The sequence below is a fragment of the Hypanus sabinus genome, chromosome 2, assembly GCF_030144855.1.
Source record: "Hypanus sabinus isolate sHypSab1 chromosome 2, sHypSab1.hap1, whole genome shotgun sequence".
Lineage (NCBI taxonomy): Eukaryota > Metazoa > Chordata > Chondrichthyes > Myliobatiformes > Dasyatidae > Hypanus > Hypanus sabinus.
The window spans coordinates 98,038,963-98,055,723 of NC_082707.1; the positions used below are offsets into that span (position 1 = coordinate 98,038,963).

At 47.9% G+C, this 16,761-nt stretch overlaps 1 protein-coding gene across 1 annotated transcript in view; it reads right to left on the reverse strand.

Moving 5' to 3' along the window:
* Positions 1–9,876: 9,876 nt before the first annotated feature.
* Positions 9,877–16,761, reverse strand: part of thap4 (THAP domain containing 4) — a 59,127-nt gene continuing 52,242 nt past the window's right edge. Inside the window, exon 5 of the mRNA XM_059951115.1 lies at positions 9,877–12,749. Coding sequence (XP_059807098.1) covers positions 12,633–12,749 — 117 coding nt within the window. The 3' untranslated portion in view covers positions 9,877–12,632. The remainder of the gene's footprint in view (positions 12,750–16,761) is intronic.

Here is a 16,761-nt window from a genome sequence, read left to right on the forward strand (position 1 = left end):
AGGTGGGAATTGGGTGCCTGTTTGGATGGGAAGGTAGGAATTGGGGGCCTGTCTGGATGGGAAGGTAGGTATTGGGAGCCTGTTTGGGTGGGAAGGTAGGAATTGGGGGCGTGTTTGGGTGGGAAGGTGGGAATTGGGGGCCTGTTTGGATGGGAAGGTAGGAATTGGGTGCCTGTTTGGATGGGAAGGTGGGAATTGGGGGCCTGTTTGGATGGGAAGGTAGGAATTGGGGGCCTGTTTGGGTGGGAAGGTGGGAATTGGGTGCCTGTTTGGATGGGAAGGTAGGAATTGGGGGCCTGTTTGGGTGGGAAGGTAGGAATTGGGGGCCTGCTTGGGTGGGAAGGTGGGAATTGGGGGCCTGCTTGGGTGGGAAGGTGGGAATTGGGGGCCTGCTTGGGTGGGAAGGTAGGAATTGGGGGCCTGTTTGGGTGGGAAGGTAGGAATTGGGGGTCTGCTTGGGTGGGAAGGTGGGAATTGGGGGCCTGCTTGGGTGAGAAGGTGGGAATTGGCGGCCTGTTTGGGTGGGAAAGTAGGAATTGGGGGCCTGCTTGACTGGGAAGTTAGGAATTGGGGGCCTGCTTGACTGGGAAGGTAGGAATTGGGGGCCTGTTTGGATGGGAAGGTGGGAATTGGCGGCCTGTTTGGGTGGGAAGGTGGCAACTGGGGGCCTGTTTGGGTGGGAAGGTAGGAATTGGGGGCCTGTTTGGATGGGAAGGTAGGAATTGGGGGCCTGTTTGGGTGGGAAGGTAAGAATTGGGGGCCTGTTTGGGTGGGAAGGAAGGAATTGGGGGCCTGTTTGGGTGGGAAGGTAGGAATTGGGGGCCTGTTTGGGTGGGAAGGTAGGAATTGGGGGCCTGTTTGGATGTGAAGGTAGGAATTGGCGGCCTGTTTGGGTGGGAAGGTAGGAATTGGGGGCCTGTTTGGATGGGAAGGTAGGAATTGGGGGCCTGTTTGGGTGGGAAGGTAGCAATTTGGGGCCTGTTTGGGAGGGAAGGTAGGAATTGGGAGCCTGTTTGGGTGGGAAGGTAGGAATTGGCGGCCTGTTTGGGTGGGAAAGTAGGAATTGGGGGCCTGTTTGGGTGGGAAGGTAGGAATTGGGGGCCTGTTTAGGTGGGAAGGTAGGAATTGGGGGCCTGCTTGACTGGGGAGGTAGGAATTGGGGGTCTGCTTGGCTGGGGAGTTAGGAATTGGGGGCCTGTTTGGGTGGGAAGGTAGGAATTGGGGGCCTGTTTGGGTGGGAAGGTAGGAATTGGGAGCCTGTTTGGGTGGGAAGGTGGGAATTGGGGGCCTGTTTGGATGGTAAGGTAGGAATTGGGGGCCTGTCTGGATGGGAAGGTAGGAATTGGGGGCCTGCTTGACTGGGGAGGTAGGAATTGGGGGTCTGCTTGGCTGGGGAGGTAGGAATTGGGGGCCTGTTTGGGTGGGAAGGTAGGAATTGGGGGCCTGTTTGGGTGGGAAGGTAGGAATTGGGAGCCTGCTTGGGTGGGAAGGTGGGAATTGGGGGCCTGCTTGGGGGGGAAGGTGGGAATTGAGGGCCTGCTTGGGTGGAAAGGTAGGAATTGGGGGTCTGTTTGGATGGGAAGGTAGGAATTGGGTGCCTGTTTGGGTGGGAAGGTGGGAATTGGGTGCCTGTTTGGATGGGAAGGTAGGAATTGGGGGCCTGTCTGGATGGGAAGGTAGGAATTGGGAGCCTGTTTGGGTGGGAAGGTAGGAATTGCGGGCGTGTTTGGGTGGGAAGGTGGGAATTGGGGGCCTGTTTGGATGGGAAGGTAGGAATTGGGTGCCTGTTTGGATGGGAAGGTGGGAATTGGGGGCCTGTTTGGATGGGAAGGTAGGAATTGGGGGCCTGTTTGGGTGGGAAGGTGGGAATTGGGTGCCTGTTTGGATGGGAAGGTAGGAATTGGGGGCCTGTTTGGGTGGGAAGGTAGGAATTGGGGGCCTGCTTGGGTGGGAAGGTGGGAATTGGGGGCCTGCTTGGGTGGGAAGGTGGGAATTGGGGGCCTGCTTGGGTGGGAAGGTAGGAATTGGGGGCCTGTTTGGGTGGGAAGGTAGGAATTGGGGGTCTGCTTGGGTGGGAAGGTGGGAATTGGGGGCCTGCTTGGGCGAGAAGGTGGGAATTGGCGGCCTGTTTGGGTGGGAAAGTAGGAATTGGGGGCCTGCTTGACTGGGAAGGTAGGAATTGGGGGCCTGCTTGACTGGGAAGGTAGGAATTGGGGGCCTGTTTGGATGGGAAGGTGGGAATTGGCGGCCTGTTTGGGTGGGAAGGTGGCAATTGGGGGCCTGTTTGGGTGGGAAGGTAGGAATTGGGGGCCTGTTTGGATGGGAAGGTAGGAATTGGGGGCCTGTTTGGGTGGGAAGGTAGGAATTGGGGGCCTGTTTGGGTGGGAAGGAAGGAATTGGGGGCCTGTTTGGGTGGGAAGGTAGGAATTGGGGGCCTGTTTGGGTGGGAAGGTAGGAATTGGGGGCCTGTTTGGATGTGAAGGTAGGAATTGGCGGCCTGTTTGGGTGAGAAGGTAGGAATTGGGGGCCTGTTTGGATGGGAAGGTAGGAATTGGGGGCCTGTTTGGGTGGGAAGGTAGCAATTGGGGGCCTGTTTGGGAGGGAAGGTAGGAATTGGGAGCCTGTTTGGGTGGGAAGGTAGGAATTGGCGGCCTGTTTGGGTGGGAAAGTAGGATTTGGCGGCCTGTTTGGGTGGGAAGGTAGGAATTGTGGGCCTGTTTAGGTGGGAAGGTAGGAATTGGGGGCCTGCTTGACTGGGGAGGTAGGAATTGGGGGTCTGCTTGGGTGGGAAGGTGGGAATTGGGGGCCTGCTTGGGTGGGAAGGTGGGAATTGGGTTTCTGCTTGGGTGGGCCGGTGGGAATTGGGGGCCTGTTTGGGTGGGAAGGTGGGAATTGGGGGCCTGCTTGGGTGGGAAGGTGGGAAATGGGGGTCCGCTTGGTTGGGAAGGTGGGAATTGGGGGCCTGCTTGTGGGGGAAGGTGGGAATTGAGGGCCTGCTTGGGTGGAAAGGTAGGAATTGGGGGTCTGTTTGGATGGGAAGGTAGGAATTGGGTGCCTGTTTGGGTGGGAAGGTGGGAATTGGGTGCCTGTTTGGATGGGAAGGTAGGAATTGGGGGCCTGTCTGGATGGGAAGGTAAGAATTGGGAGCCTGTTTGGGTGGGAAGGTAGTAACTGGGGGCCTGTTTGGGTGGGAAGGTAGGAATTGGGGGCCTGCTTGGGTGGAAAGGTAGGAATTGGGGGCCTGTTTGGGTGGGAACGTGGGAATTGGGGGCCTGCTTGGGTGGGAAGGTGGGAATTGGGGGCCTGCTTGGGTGGGAAGGTGGGAATTAGGGGCCTGCTTGGGTGGGAAGGTGGGAATTGGGGGCCTGCTTCGGGGGGAAGGTGGGAATTGAGGGCCTGCTTGGGTGGAAAGGTAGGAATTGTGGGCCTGTCTGGATGGGAAGGTAGGAATTGGGAGCCTGTTTGGGTGGGAAGGTAGTAACTGGGGGCCTGTTTGGGTGGGAAGGTAGGAATTGGGGGCCTCTTTGGGTGGGAAGGTAGGAATTGGGGGCCTGTTTGGGTGGGAAGGTAGGAATTGGGGGCCTGTCTGGATGGGAAGGTAGGAATTGGGAGCCTGTTTGGGTGGGAAGGTAGGAATTGGGGGCCTGTCTGGATGGGAAGGTAGGAATTGGGGGCCTGTCTGGATGGGAAGGTAAGAATTGGGAGCCTGTTTGGGTGGGAAGGTAGTAACTGGGGGCCTGTTTGGGTGGGAAGGTAGGAATTGGGGGCCTGCTTGGGTGGAAAGGTAGGAATTGGGGGTCTGTTTGGGTGGGAACGTGGGAATTGGGGGCCTGCTTGGGTGGGAAGGTGGGAATTGGGGGCCTGCTTGGGTGGGAAGGTGGGAATTAGGGGCCTGCTTGGGTGGGAAGGTGGGAATTGGGGGCCTGCTTCGGGGGGAAGGTGGGAATTGAGGGCCTGCTTGGGTGGAAAGGTAGGAATTGTGGGCCTGTCTGGATGGGAAGGTAGGAATTGGGAGCCGGTTTGGGTGGGAAGGTAGTAACTGGGGGCCTGTTTGAGTGGGAAGGTAGGAATTGGGGGCCTCTTTGGGTGGGAAGGTAGGAATTGGGGGCCTGTTTGGGTGGGAAGGTAGGAATTGGGGGCCTGTCTGGATGGGAAGGTAGGAATTGGGAGCCTGTTTGGGTGGGAAGGTAGTAACTGGGGGCCTGTTTGGTTGGGAAGGTGGGAATTGGGGGCCTGTTTGGGTGGGAAGGTAGGAATTGGGGGCCTGTTTGGATGGGAAGGTAGGAATTGGGGGCCTGTTTGTGTGGGAAGGTATGAATTGGGGACCTGTTTGGGTGGGAAGGTGGGAATTGGGGGCCTGCTTGACTGGGAAGGTAGGAATTGGGGGCCTGTTTGGGTGGGAAGGTAGGAATTGGGGGCCTGCTTGACTGGGAAGGTGGGAATTGGGGGCCTGTTTGGGTGTGAAGGTGGGAATTGGGGGCCTGTTTGGGTGGGAAGGTGGGAATTGGGGGCCTGTTTGGGTGGGAAGGTGGGAATTGGGTGCCTGTTTGGGTGGGAAAGTAGGAATTGGGTGGCTGCTTGACTGGGAAGGTAGGAATTGGGGGCCTGTTTGGGTGGGAAGGTGGGAATTGGGTTCCTGTTTGGATGGGAAGGTAGGAATTGGGGGCCTGTTTGGATGGGAAGGTAGGAATTGGGGGCCTGCTTGACTGGGAAGGTAGGAATTGGGGGCCTGTTTGGGTGGGAAGGTGGGAATTGGGTGCCTGTTTGGGTGGGAAAGTAGGAATTGGGTGCCTGCTTGACTGGGAAGGTAGGAATTGGGGGCCTGTTTGGGTGGGAAGGTGGGAATTCGGTGCCTGTTTGGATGGGAAGGTAGGAATTGGGGGCCTGTTTGGATGGGAAGGTAGGAATTGGGGACCTGCTTGACTGGAGAGGTAGGTACTGGGGGCCTGTTTGGATGGGAAGGTAGGAATTGGGGACCTGTTTGGATGGGAAGGTAGGAATTGGGGGCCTGCTTGACTGGGAAGGTAGGAATTGGGGGCCTGCTTGACTGGGAAGGTAGGAATTGGGGGCCTGTTAGGGTGGGAAGGTAGGAATTGGCGGCCTGTTTGGGTGGGAAGGTAAGAATTGGGGGCCTGTTTGGATGGGAAGGTAGGAATTGGGGGCCTGTTTGGATGGGAAGGTAGGAATTGGGGGCCTGTTTGGGTGGGAAGGTAGGAATTGGGGGCCTGTTTGGGTGGGAAGGTAGGAATTGGGGGCCTGTTTGGATGGGAAGGTCGGAATTGGGGGCCTGTTTGGGTGGGAAGGTGGGAATTGGGGGCCTGTTTGGGTGGGAAGGTAGGAATTGGGGGCCTGTTTGGGTGGGAAGGTAGGAATTGGGGGCCTGTTTGGATGGGAAGGTAGGAATTGGGGGTCTGTTTGGGTGGGAAGGTGGGAATTGGGGGCCTGTTTGGATGGGAAGGTAGGAATTGGGTGCCTGTTTGGATGGGAAGGTGGGAATTGGGGGCCTGTTTGGATGGGAAGGTAGGAATTGGGGGGCCTGTTTGGGTGGGAAGGTGGGAATTGGGTGCCTGTTTGGATGGGAATGTAGGAATTGGGGGCCTGTTTGGGTGGGAAGGTAGGAATTGGGGCTCTGCTTGGGTGGGAAGGTGGGAATTGGGGGCCTGCTTGGGTGGGAAGGTGGGAATTGGGGGCCTGCTTGGGTGGGAAGGTAGGAATTGGGGGCCTGTTTGGGTGGGAAGGTAGGAATTGGGGGCCTGTTTGGGTGGGAAGGTAGGAATTGGGGGTCTGCTTGGGTGGGAAGGTGGGAATTGGGGGCCTGCTTGGGTGAGAAGGTGGGAATTGGCGGCCTGTTTGGGTGGGAAAGTAGGAATTGGGGGCTGCTTGACTGGGAAGGTAGGAATTGGGGGCCTGCTTGACTGGGAAGGTAGGAATTGGGGGCCTGTTTGGATGGGAAGGTTGGAATTGGCGGCCTGTTTGGGTGGGAAGGTGGCAATTGGGGGCCTGTTTGGGTGGGAAGGTAGGAATTGGGGGCCTGTTTGTGTGGGAAGGTAGGAATTGGGGGCCTGCTTGGGTTGGATGGTAGGAATTGGGGGCCTGCTTGACTGGGAGGGTAGGAATTGGGGGCCTGTTTGGGTGGGAAGGTAGGAATTGTGGGCCTGCTTGGGTGGGAAGGTAGGAATTGGGGGCCTGTTTGGGTGGGAAGGTGGGAATTGGGGTCCTGCTTGGGTGGGAAGGTGGGAATTGGCGGCCTGTTTGGGTGGGAAAGTAGGAATTGGGGGCCTGCTTGACTGCGAAGGTAGGAATTGGGGGCCTGTTTAGGTGTGAAGGTGGGAATTGGGGGCCTGTTTGACTGGGAAGGTAGGAATTGGGGGCCTGCTTGGGTGGGAAGGTAGGAATTGGGGGCCTGTTTGGGTGGGAAGGTAGGAATTGGCGGCCTGTTTGGATGGGAAGGTAGGAATTGGCGGCCTGTTTGGGTGTGAAGGTAGGAATTGGGGGCCTGTTTGGGTGGGAAGGTAGGAATTGGGGGCCTGTTTGGGTGTGAAGGTGGGAATTGGGGGCCTGATTGACTGGGAAGGTAGGAATTGGGGGCCTGTTTGGATGGGAAGGTAGGAATTGGCGGCCTGTTTGGATGGGAAGGTGTGAATTGGCGGCCTGTTTGGGTGGGAAGGTAGGAATTGGGGGCCTGTTTGGGTGGGAAGGTAGGAATTGGGGGCCTGTTTGTGTGGGAAGGTAGGAATTGGGGGCCTGATTGGGTGGGAAGATAGGAATTGGGGTCCTGCTTGACTGGGAAGGTAGCAATTGGGGGCTGTTTGGGTGGGAAGGTAGGAATTGGGGGACTGTTTGGGTGGGAAGGTGGGAATTGGGGGCCTGCTTGGGTGGGAAGGTAGGAATTGGGGGCCTGCTTGGGTGGGAAGGTGGCAATTGGGGGCCTGCTCGGGTGAGAAGGTGGGAATTGGGGGCCTGTTTGAATGGGAAGGTAGGAATTGGGGGCCTGCTTGGGTTGGAAGGTAGGAATTGGGGGCATGCTTGGGTGGGAAGGTAGGAATTAGGGGCCTGCTTGGGTGGGAAGGTAGGAATTGGGGGTCTGTTCGGGTGGGAAGGTAGGAATTGGGGGCCTGTTTGGGTGGGAAGGTAGGAATTGGGGGCCTGTTTGGGTGGGAAGGTAGGAATTGGGGGCCTGTCTGGGTGCGAAGGTAGGAATTGGGGGTCTGCTCGGGTGGGAAGGTAGGAATTGGGGGCCTGTTTGGGTGGGAAGGTAGGAATTGGGAGTCTGCTCGGGTGGGAAGGTAGGAATTGGGGGGTCTGCTCGGGTGGGAAGTTAGGAATTGGGGGGTCTGCTCGGGTGGGAAGGTAGGAATTGGGAGCCTGTTTGGGTGGGAATGTAGGAATTGGGGGCCTGTTTGGGTGGGAAGGTAGGAATTGGGGGCCTGCTTGGGTGGGAAGGTAGGAATTGGCGGCCTGTTTGGGTGGGAACGTGGGAATTGGGGGCCTGTTTGGGTGGGAAGGTGGGAATTGGGGGCCTGCTTGGGTGGGAAGGTGGGAATTGGGTGCCTGTTTGGATGGGAAGGTAGGAATTGGGGGCCTGTTTGGGTGGGAAGGTAGGAATTGGGGGCCTGTTTGGGTGGGAATAGGAATTGGGGGCCTGCTTGGGTGGGCAGGTGGGAATTGGGGGCCTGCTTGGGTGGGAAGGTGGGAATTGGGGGCCTACTTGGGTGGAAAGGTAGGAATGAGGTTTGATTTGATGCTGCTGTTTTGTTTTCTTCTTGTTGCTTGTGTTGTTCTGCTGAATATTGTGGGAATGCTACACTGGTGCCAGAATCTAAGGCAACAGTTAAAGGCTACAACCAACACATCTTCAGGTGCAGTGGCTGTTAACAAACAGGATGCTTTTCACTGTGTGCATGACAAATAAATCCGAATCACAATCTCAGTCTCACAATCTGCAAGAAAACTCTAAAGTTTTGTTCTGAAAAGCAATTTTTAATGCCATAAGAGGTTTCAGGTTCATGTGAAGTTGAAGATATTTTAAGAACTAGGCATCATATTCATGGTTAAATGAATAGAAAGCAGTTAATTCCTGAGTGAGGCTCCATGTTTGGCCAATGCAAGGCTGTCACATATTATAGCCAACACGATGAAATTGAGGGAGGGACAAGGTTAACAGCTGATACAAAATTGTTTAACTGCCCCAAAGGTAAATCTAATCAGCAAAGGATGTAGAACCAGAAACAAACCACAAATTTACATAGCAAAGTCAATATCGAGTTTGTCATTTATACAAGTACAGGTAATGCACAGGGCCAATGGAAAAAATGCAGCAGCATCACAGCCATATGAAAACAAGCAGCATTCACAAGAAAAATAAACAATATTACAAGGAAACAATTAGAATTTAAAAATCCATTTTCTTTTAAAATTGACTCTAGTTTGCTAAACTGGTGATTAGGGTTTTGACAGTTTGTTCAAGAACCGAATGATTGAAGGGAAGGAGCTGTTCCTGAACCTGATGGTGGGGAACTTCAGGCTTCTGCATTTCCTGCTCAATGGCTGTTGCAAAAAGATGGTATGGCTCAGACTGTGGGAGTCTTGGATGATGTAGTCTTGTTGCCTCGTCTAGATACCACGAATAATAGGGAGGAATGTGCCCATGATACATTGGCAGAATCCACTACTTACATTGTAACTTCTTACATTCTTGAGTATTCAAATTGCCATATTAGACCCCGATGTGATTATTTATTTAGAGATAGAGCAGAGATTAAGCCTTTACATCCCTTCAAGCTGCGCCACCAGCAAACCACTGAGTCTAGCCTAATCACGGGACACTTTACAACAAGCAAATCAGATGCTTTCAACAGTACATCTGTAGAAGTTTGATAGTATTTGAAGACAAGCTGAACCTCCTTAACCTCCCAAGAAATTAAAGATGCTAGTGCGCTTTCCTTATAATTAAAGATTTATATGCTGGGCCCAGGACAGGTAATTCAATGTTAACTCGCAGGAATTTAAAGCTGCTGATGCTTTCCACTGCTGATCCCCAATGTTCACTCTCCTTCCCCTTCCTGAAGTTAACAATAAGCTCATAACATATTAACCCAATGAAGGTCTCAGCCCAAAACATCGACTCCCTCCATGGAGGCTGGAGGCTCCCAGACCTGCCAAACTTCTCCAGCGTTTTGTGCTGCTCTCGGATTTCCAGCACCTTCGGTCCCTTCTGTGTCTCTAAACAGATGCTCTCTGAAAAAGGTCTAGAGAATCCAATACTCACTGACTTGACATCTGGCTCATTGGGTGCCAGTTCCTTTGTTCCCTGTAATGCACTGGGGCCCTGGTTTCTTGATATTTAAACTCCATACCCTGCTGAATAAGGGACAAAATTTCATTTCTAGTTGTTATCCCTATATGCTGACTCTGTGCTTCATGTACCAGCAGCACCAAATCCCTTTGTATTACAAAGTTCTGCTCCATTTAAATAACACAAGACAGGAAGACCACCCCAAGGAATGTTGTAGAGATGATTAAGGTATAGGTAGTTCGTATATTATGTGAAACAAACGATGGGAATACAAAACCAGTACTCTTGGATCAAGGTTTGAAATGTTCTTCACTAATCCAAGTGGATACATTTAACAGAGGTTTAATTCTCTATGTGCCTCCCTCAAGTTTCTTAAACCATTTAATTCAATACACAAAAATATCCTGTAATCTGTTATAGGATCATTTGGAAATATTGATGGGTTGGCACAAGGTTAACTGTTCCTGGTTCCCAGGCACCCTTTAAAACACCAGGGTCTTTTTCCTCTTTTAGCTAGCTGCAAAATTTAATGTGATCTACTGAAGCATCCATAAAAGTAGAAAATTTAAAGTATGTTGGAGTATTAAATTCAAAGTAAATTTATTGTCAAAATACATGTTACCATATACAACCCTGAGATCCATTTTCTTGTAGGCATACTCAATAAATCCATAATAGAATAATAACTATAACAGAATCAAAGAAAGACTGTAGTAACTTGGGTATTCAACCAGTGTGCAAAAGACAAACAACTGCAAATCTAAGAAAGAAAGAAATAATTGTAAATAAATAAACAATAGATATTGAGAACATGAGATGAAGCGTCACTAAAAGTGAGTCCGTAGGTTGTGGGAACATTTCAATGATGCGGCAAGTGAAATTGACTGAAGTTATCCCCTTTGGTTCAAGAGCTTGATGGTTGAGAGGTAATGACCATTCCAGTTAAATGCTATAGTCCAGAAATTTTGCCAGTCCAGCACCAAAGTCCAAAGTGTGCTGGATTATTGAAGATTTACTGTATAACATACTCACTAACCCATCTTTGCTACCTGCTCTTCACTACCCTTACCCAAAATCCCCTGCCTTGACTCTGATAGCCTTTTGAAGCACTGAAATCCAGCATGCAGAAAAATATTTCCATTCACTGAGAATTTCCCTACTATTCTTTCTACCTATCCCATCTAATCCCTTAATTTTAAGGTATTTAAAATTATTACCTTAAAAATTTCTAAACTCACAAGACAAAAGTAATGCAGCCCAGTTTAATAAATGTAAACCTTTTAACCATGGCATCAGTTACTCAAATCTGCCAAACATTGATAAGGTGTGATCAAGGTAACAATCTTTTCAAAAACAAAAAAAAATGCAAATGTCAGAATGCTGGAATAGAAACTAAACAGAAAATACACAGCAGGTCAGGCAGCATCCATGGAGAGGGGAACAAAATTAATGTTCAGGTTTGCCACATTTTATCAGAACAGCTAAAAGTGAAAGTCAAACATAGTTTAAGTTGCAAACTTACCTTTCCCCCTTCACCACTCCCTCCCATCACTACAACTTAATACACACTTGATAAACATGAAAGTGAAATGTTAACTCTATTTCTCCCTCCACAAGAGTTGCCTAATCCACTGAATATTTCCAGCATTTTCAGTTTTTGAATTTTACCCTTGAAGAGAAAGCCAACATTTCATAAGCTTGCTTCATTACTTTTTGTACATTTACACTGGCTTTTAGTAACTTGTATGCATAGAGATCTTGGTTTTCTAAATCAGCTTACCCACATGCAAGTTTGCCAATTACACTCATGTGATTAATTGACCTACTAACCCCAGCGGTCACAGGGAGAATGTACAAGCACTTTACAGACAGTGGTAGAATTGAATCAAGGTCACTGGGGTTGTACTACTGTGCTGCATTATTTGAATCATGTTATTACATTACAACATTCTAGAGACAATAGTTTGTAGATATTTATTTACACAAGAAAGTATGAATTGTTACTTGTGCTGACCACTCCAAGTTCCAGTAAGGATTCTCTAGCTCAGAATTGTTCCCACTTATGTTAAACCTATTCATGATTTTTTTCACTTGCAAACCAGTCTTCGGTGTCAAGCTTGCATCACCATGGCAGCATCTTCCCCCAGGGAATGAGTCAATTGAAGAAAAAGGCACTTTATCACTAGACCCTGAACATACATTACATTGGTAACGTTATCTTAACAACATAATAAACATCCTATGGATTATAAAGAAACTTACTGAGGTGCCTAATATGGCCTTATCTCTCATTAGTAATTTTCAAGCTTTGTAATGATTGATACATTAATGAGGTGATGTCCTCAAAGGATCAGCTCCATATCAGGCCCTGTTGAAACTGCACTTGGACTATTGTGCATAGGTTTGATCTCCCAAAGGGTGGATATAATAATGGCAGAGGAGGCCAAACAAGGTCACCAGATTGATCCCAGGAATGGCTGAGACTAGGGTGTCAGGAACAGGAAAATTGCCCCATGAAGGAATATTACGCGGTGATCCTGTATTCTCCAGAGTTTAGAAATGAGAGACGATTTCATTAAAACATACAAAACAATCATATTGGACTTCACACAGTGGATGAAAGGTGCAGCTTCCTCTGACTGGGGCATCTAAAGCTAGAGGACACAGCCTCAAAACAAGAGGATAACCATTTAGCACTGAGATGAGAAGCAACTTCATCCTTTCACCTGATGGGGCTAAGGTAGTTTCTGTTATTGCCAGCAATGGAGTCCATCTAGATTACATGCTTGGGAGTAGTGGAATCTATTTGTGAAGCATAATTATGTATTGAGTAGATGAGTGCAATACCAGTTCCTCATTTTGAGACCTTGTGTGTGACCTGGAGCGAGACCCACAAAAAAGCCCAGAATGAACGTCAATTAAAAGAGAGCTTCAATGTGACAGATGTAACCTAGCAGTACAAGATTGCCTGATACCAAGTTATCTATTGATCACCTGATTTTTAACTAGTGAACAGTACATAAAATATTATTTGTCTGGGAAGATGAGGCAAAAACATCACACAAGTTTCTCTGATTGCCACTTCTTGCCATCAACTCAATAGAAAGATTTTACAATTGTTCAACAATCTTTCAAAGGTCATCCCCTCATAAGGATGAGGCATAAAATCAGGAGACATTCCCTATTTTGTAAAATGAACACAACAGATAGTAAATTCCATTCCTGTGGTCAAACAATCAATTCTAAATGCCCATGTGTAAAATTCCAACATAATGAGGCTACACTGTAAATGGAAAGCATTTGTACCTCATTAACATCTTACATTACATACACCTTGTTAGGAACTGTGTGTATAGGTTACATGCAGATGCTGCAACAGAGGTTGTTTATCAGTTGCCATGAAAACAGTTTGCTCCAATTTCCCCTCCTTTGTGAGTCTGAATGTCCGTGAAATCTGAAAGTAAAAATACAAATCAAGGAAAGTTTATTGACAGTGGGGATATTTCATGAAAATAAAGATAAAGGAACAATAATTTCTATCTAAAATACAGTGATCAAGAACTCATTTTTGATAAATAAAAAAAATCACAAAAACTGCAGCACTTAGAAACCTGAACAAAAAACAAACTCAGCAGGTCAGGAAGATATGTGGAAAGGGAAACAGAGTTAATGTTTTGGTTTTTGGACCCAGGGCATGCCCTTTTCTCACTGTTACCATCAGATAAGGAGGTACAGAGTTAATGTTTTAGGTTTAGGCTGCCTCATCAGAATTGGGAAAGATGCCAGTGGGAAATAGTCTGGCTTGTCTCATTCTCACTTCAGAAGGATTGATGTCACACTCCAAAATTCAAATGCGATCCTGGCTGACATCCAGTACCTTGTATTCAATAAGGTTAATTTTTAATATATAATTTTAAAACAATAGTCCACATGCCTGCTCACATAATTCAGAGCATTAAAGATTCCACTGAACAAATGCAATGAGCTAGGGGCTCTCCCCATCTTAGTTGACATTTCTAGAAGATGAACCAGTTGCCATTAACAACTGTTATATTTTATCTCCATTTTATATTTTCTTTATCTTGACAATTGCAGCTACGTTTCAAAAGTATTTTCTATGTTAAGTGCTTTGCGGGACAAAATAAACACAGAAGATCCTTTGGTGTGAGCAAAGGTCAACTGAGTTCCACCAAAAGGTTAATCGGGGAGGCTCAACCCAGAATTCTTTAACAAAATCTACGCTGGGGGTGTTGAACACAGCACAGTCAATACATAATGCAAAAACGTTAAGATGCAAGCAATCTATCCACATGCATATGGACAAACAGTATGCAGGCTTTTCCACTGAGTTACAAATAGTTGAGGTTTTAAATCAGAGCAGGTTTTAGTATAGAATATACATCTTCGAACCCCACAAGGCCAGATAACTTATCATTAGTTATTCATATTTAATGCCTCTTGAGAGGCTGAAATTGTCCAGCTGGTCAAAAACTCCTTGTTGCTGTGTTAACAGTTTTAGAAGTCCTTTTATTCTCCTGTTTCCTGTGGTTTGCCTGGCCTAAAGGACAAACCATACGTGACCTTTCACCCTTGCTCTCTCTTGACTACTCCTCACCTCATTGCTCTGTTAACCCTTTCAGTCACTATTCAGTTGGAGGTCTCTTTAGAACAGAGATGAGAAGGAATTTCTTTACCCAGAGGGTGGTGAATCTGAAATTCATTACCACAGATGGTGGGGGCACAATTCATTGGGTATGTTTGAAGTAGAGTTTGATAGGTTTTTAATTAGTAAGGCATAAATGATTACAGGGAGAAGGCAGCAGAGTGGGGTTAAGAGGGAAAATAATCCAACTATGATCAAATGGTGGAGCAGACTCAATGAGTCAACTGGTCTAAGCCTCCCCCTGCATCTTATGATCTATTTAAGGGGTTATTACCAGGTGAATTACCTTTTTTCATGAGAATGTGTGTGCTGAACATGAGTGAGCTTTGGTGACTCTTTTCTGAGTATGGGCAAGCGCCGCAAACGAGTGTTGCGTACATTCCACGGGTCAGAACCAAAGTGATGATTTTAGAATCCCTAGCTCTTCATCATGCCCACCACACCCTCCCCATTGATTATGGTTGTATTTTCTTTCTTTCTTTCTTACGTCAAGAAGCTGCAAAATGCCATCAACTATTTCATGACTTTGTAGATGTGTACCAGGAGTTACATTGGTGAGTGATTGTTTCTAAAAGCTAAACCACTGAAAAGCAGGAAAGACACTTGGTCGACTTGAGTCTTTCTGGAATATTGCATTTCCTGCCTTACACTGTACCTTGTACTCATTAAAGAGAAGTCTTTAGAGGTGGTCCTGCTGACAGAAAACAAAATCCAGCTGCTACTGTGAGGCAAGAGCACAAGACCTGGGAGCAGAATGAGGCCATTTGGCTCTTTGAGTCTGCTCCACCATTCCATCATGGCTAATTTATCAGCTCTCTCAACCCCATTCTCCTGCCTTCTCCCCATAAATTTTAATGCCTTTAAAACCTATCAACCTCAGATTTAACCCTTACATACTGTTCCGGTCAAGTTTGACCTGTTTTGACATTTGACAGCAGTAAAAATACCCTTAATGCCATTTTTTTTAGCCAAAATATGATGACTTTTCCTAAAGTGATCCAAAATGCACAAAAATGAAAATAATTAAAAATTTTATACTTTTGTACAGGTACTACAAGTTTTTGTACATTGAGGCTATTCCAGGTCAAATTTGACCCGTAACTATTGAAATGGATTTTAGATCTCTGAAACATTAATTAAGGATTAATCACTGATTTATTAATATCAGATAGGCTATTTATACATTCTAAGTAGATCTGTGGTTCAAAATTTGGTATAGACACCAGTTATAATGAGATTCTTGGGCCGGGTCAAAATTGACCTGGATTATATTGTGAATGTATAGAATATGAAAAGTATGTAAGGGTTAAAATACCAAATGATCTGGACTTAAGAGCTGTCTGTGGCAATGAATTCTGCAGATTCACCACTCCCTGGATAAAAAAAACCTACTCCTCATCTCTGTTTTAAAGGGACATCCTTCTATTCTGAGGCGGTGCCCTCTGGTCCTAGACTCCCCCACTAAAGGAAACATCCTCTCTTTATGCACTCTATCCAAGCTTTTCAATATTCAATAGGTTTCAATGAGATACCCCTCATTCTTCTAAACTCCAGCAAGAACAGGGCCAGAGCCAAACACTCCTCATACATTAACCCTTTTATAAGTGGTCGTTCTCATGAACCTCCTCTGGACCCTCTCCAATACCAGTACATCCTTTATTAGATATGGGGCCCAAAATTACTCACAGTACTCCCGAGTGCAGTCTGACCAATGTTTATAAATCCTCAGCATTACATCCTTGCTTTTATATTCTAGTTGTCTCAAAATGAATGCTGACATTGCACTTGCCTTCCTCACCACCGACTCAAGTTGCAAGTTAACCTTTAGGGAATCCTGCATGAGGACTCCCAAGTTCCTTTGCATGTCTGGTTTCTGAATTTTCTCCCATTTGGCAAATGGTTTACACCTTTATTCCTTCTACCACAGTGCATGACCATACACAGCTGCCATTTCTTTGCCCATTCTGCAGACCGCCTGCTCCTCCAACTGCCTTCGTGTCTGCTGCAAACTTGGCCACAAAGCCATTAATTCCACCTGCTGATCATTTCTCCCCAGGAACTAAGATCTGGGCATAGGAGCAGTATGGTAGCGTAGTGGTTATATAATGCTGTTGCAGTGGTGGTGACCCGGGTCCATTTCCTGCCGCTGTCTATAAGGAACTTGTACCACATGGTTTCCTCTGTGTGCCCTGATGTCCTCCCATATTCCAAAGACGTACCGGTAGGTAGGTTACTTGGTCACACGGGTGTCATAGGGCAGTGTGGGCTCGTTGGTCCAGAGGGGCCTTTTAATGTGCTGCATCTCTAAATTTAAAAAAAATAGAATCCAAGGCACACAGAGCATTCAACTCCTTTAGCACAAAATTGGAAAGGCAAACAAACAATCTGAGGAAGAGTAGTACACGGAAGTATCATGGTTAGCACAACCCTTTACACTACCAGCAACCGGGGATCAATTCCCACTACTGCCTGTAAAGAGCTTATACGTTCTCTCCATGATGGCGTGGGTTTCCTCCAAGTGCTCCAGTGTCCTCCCACATACTAAAGACGTACCAGTAGGTAGATTAATTGGTCATTGTAAATAGTTTCGTGATTAGACTAGGATTAAGTGGGGGGGGGGCGGGGGAGAACTGCTGGGCAGTGTGGTTTGAAGACCTGTTCCAAGCTGTATGTCAATCAATCAGTAAGAGTCACTAGTAACAACTTGCTTGAGAAATTCAACGGGTCAGGCAGCATCTATGGAGGGAAATGGACAATGATCATTTTGAGTTAATACTGGACTGAAAGATAGAGGAAAGATGTT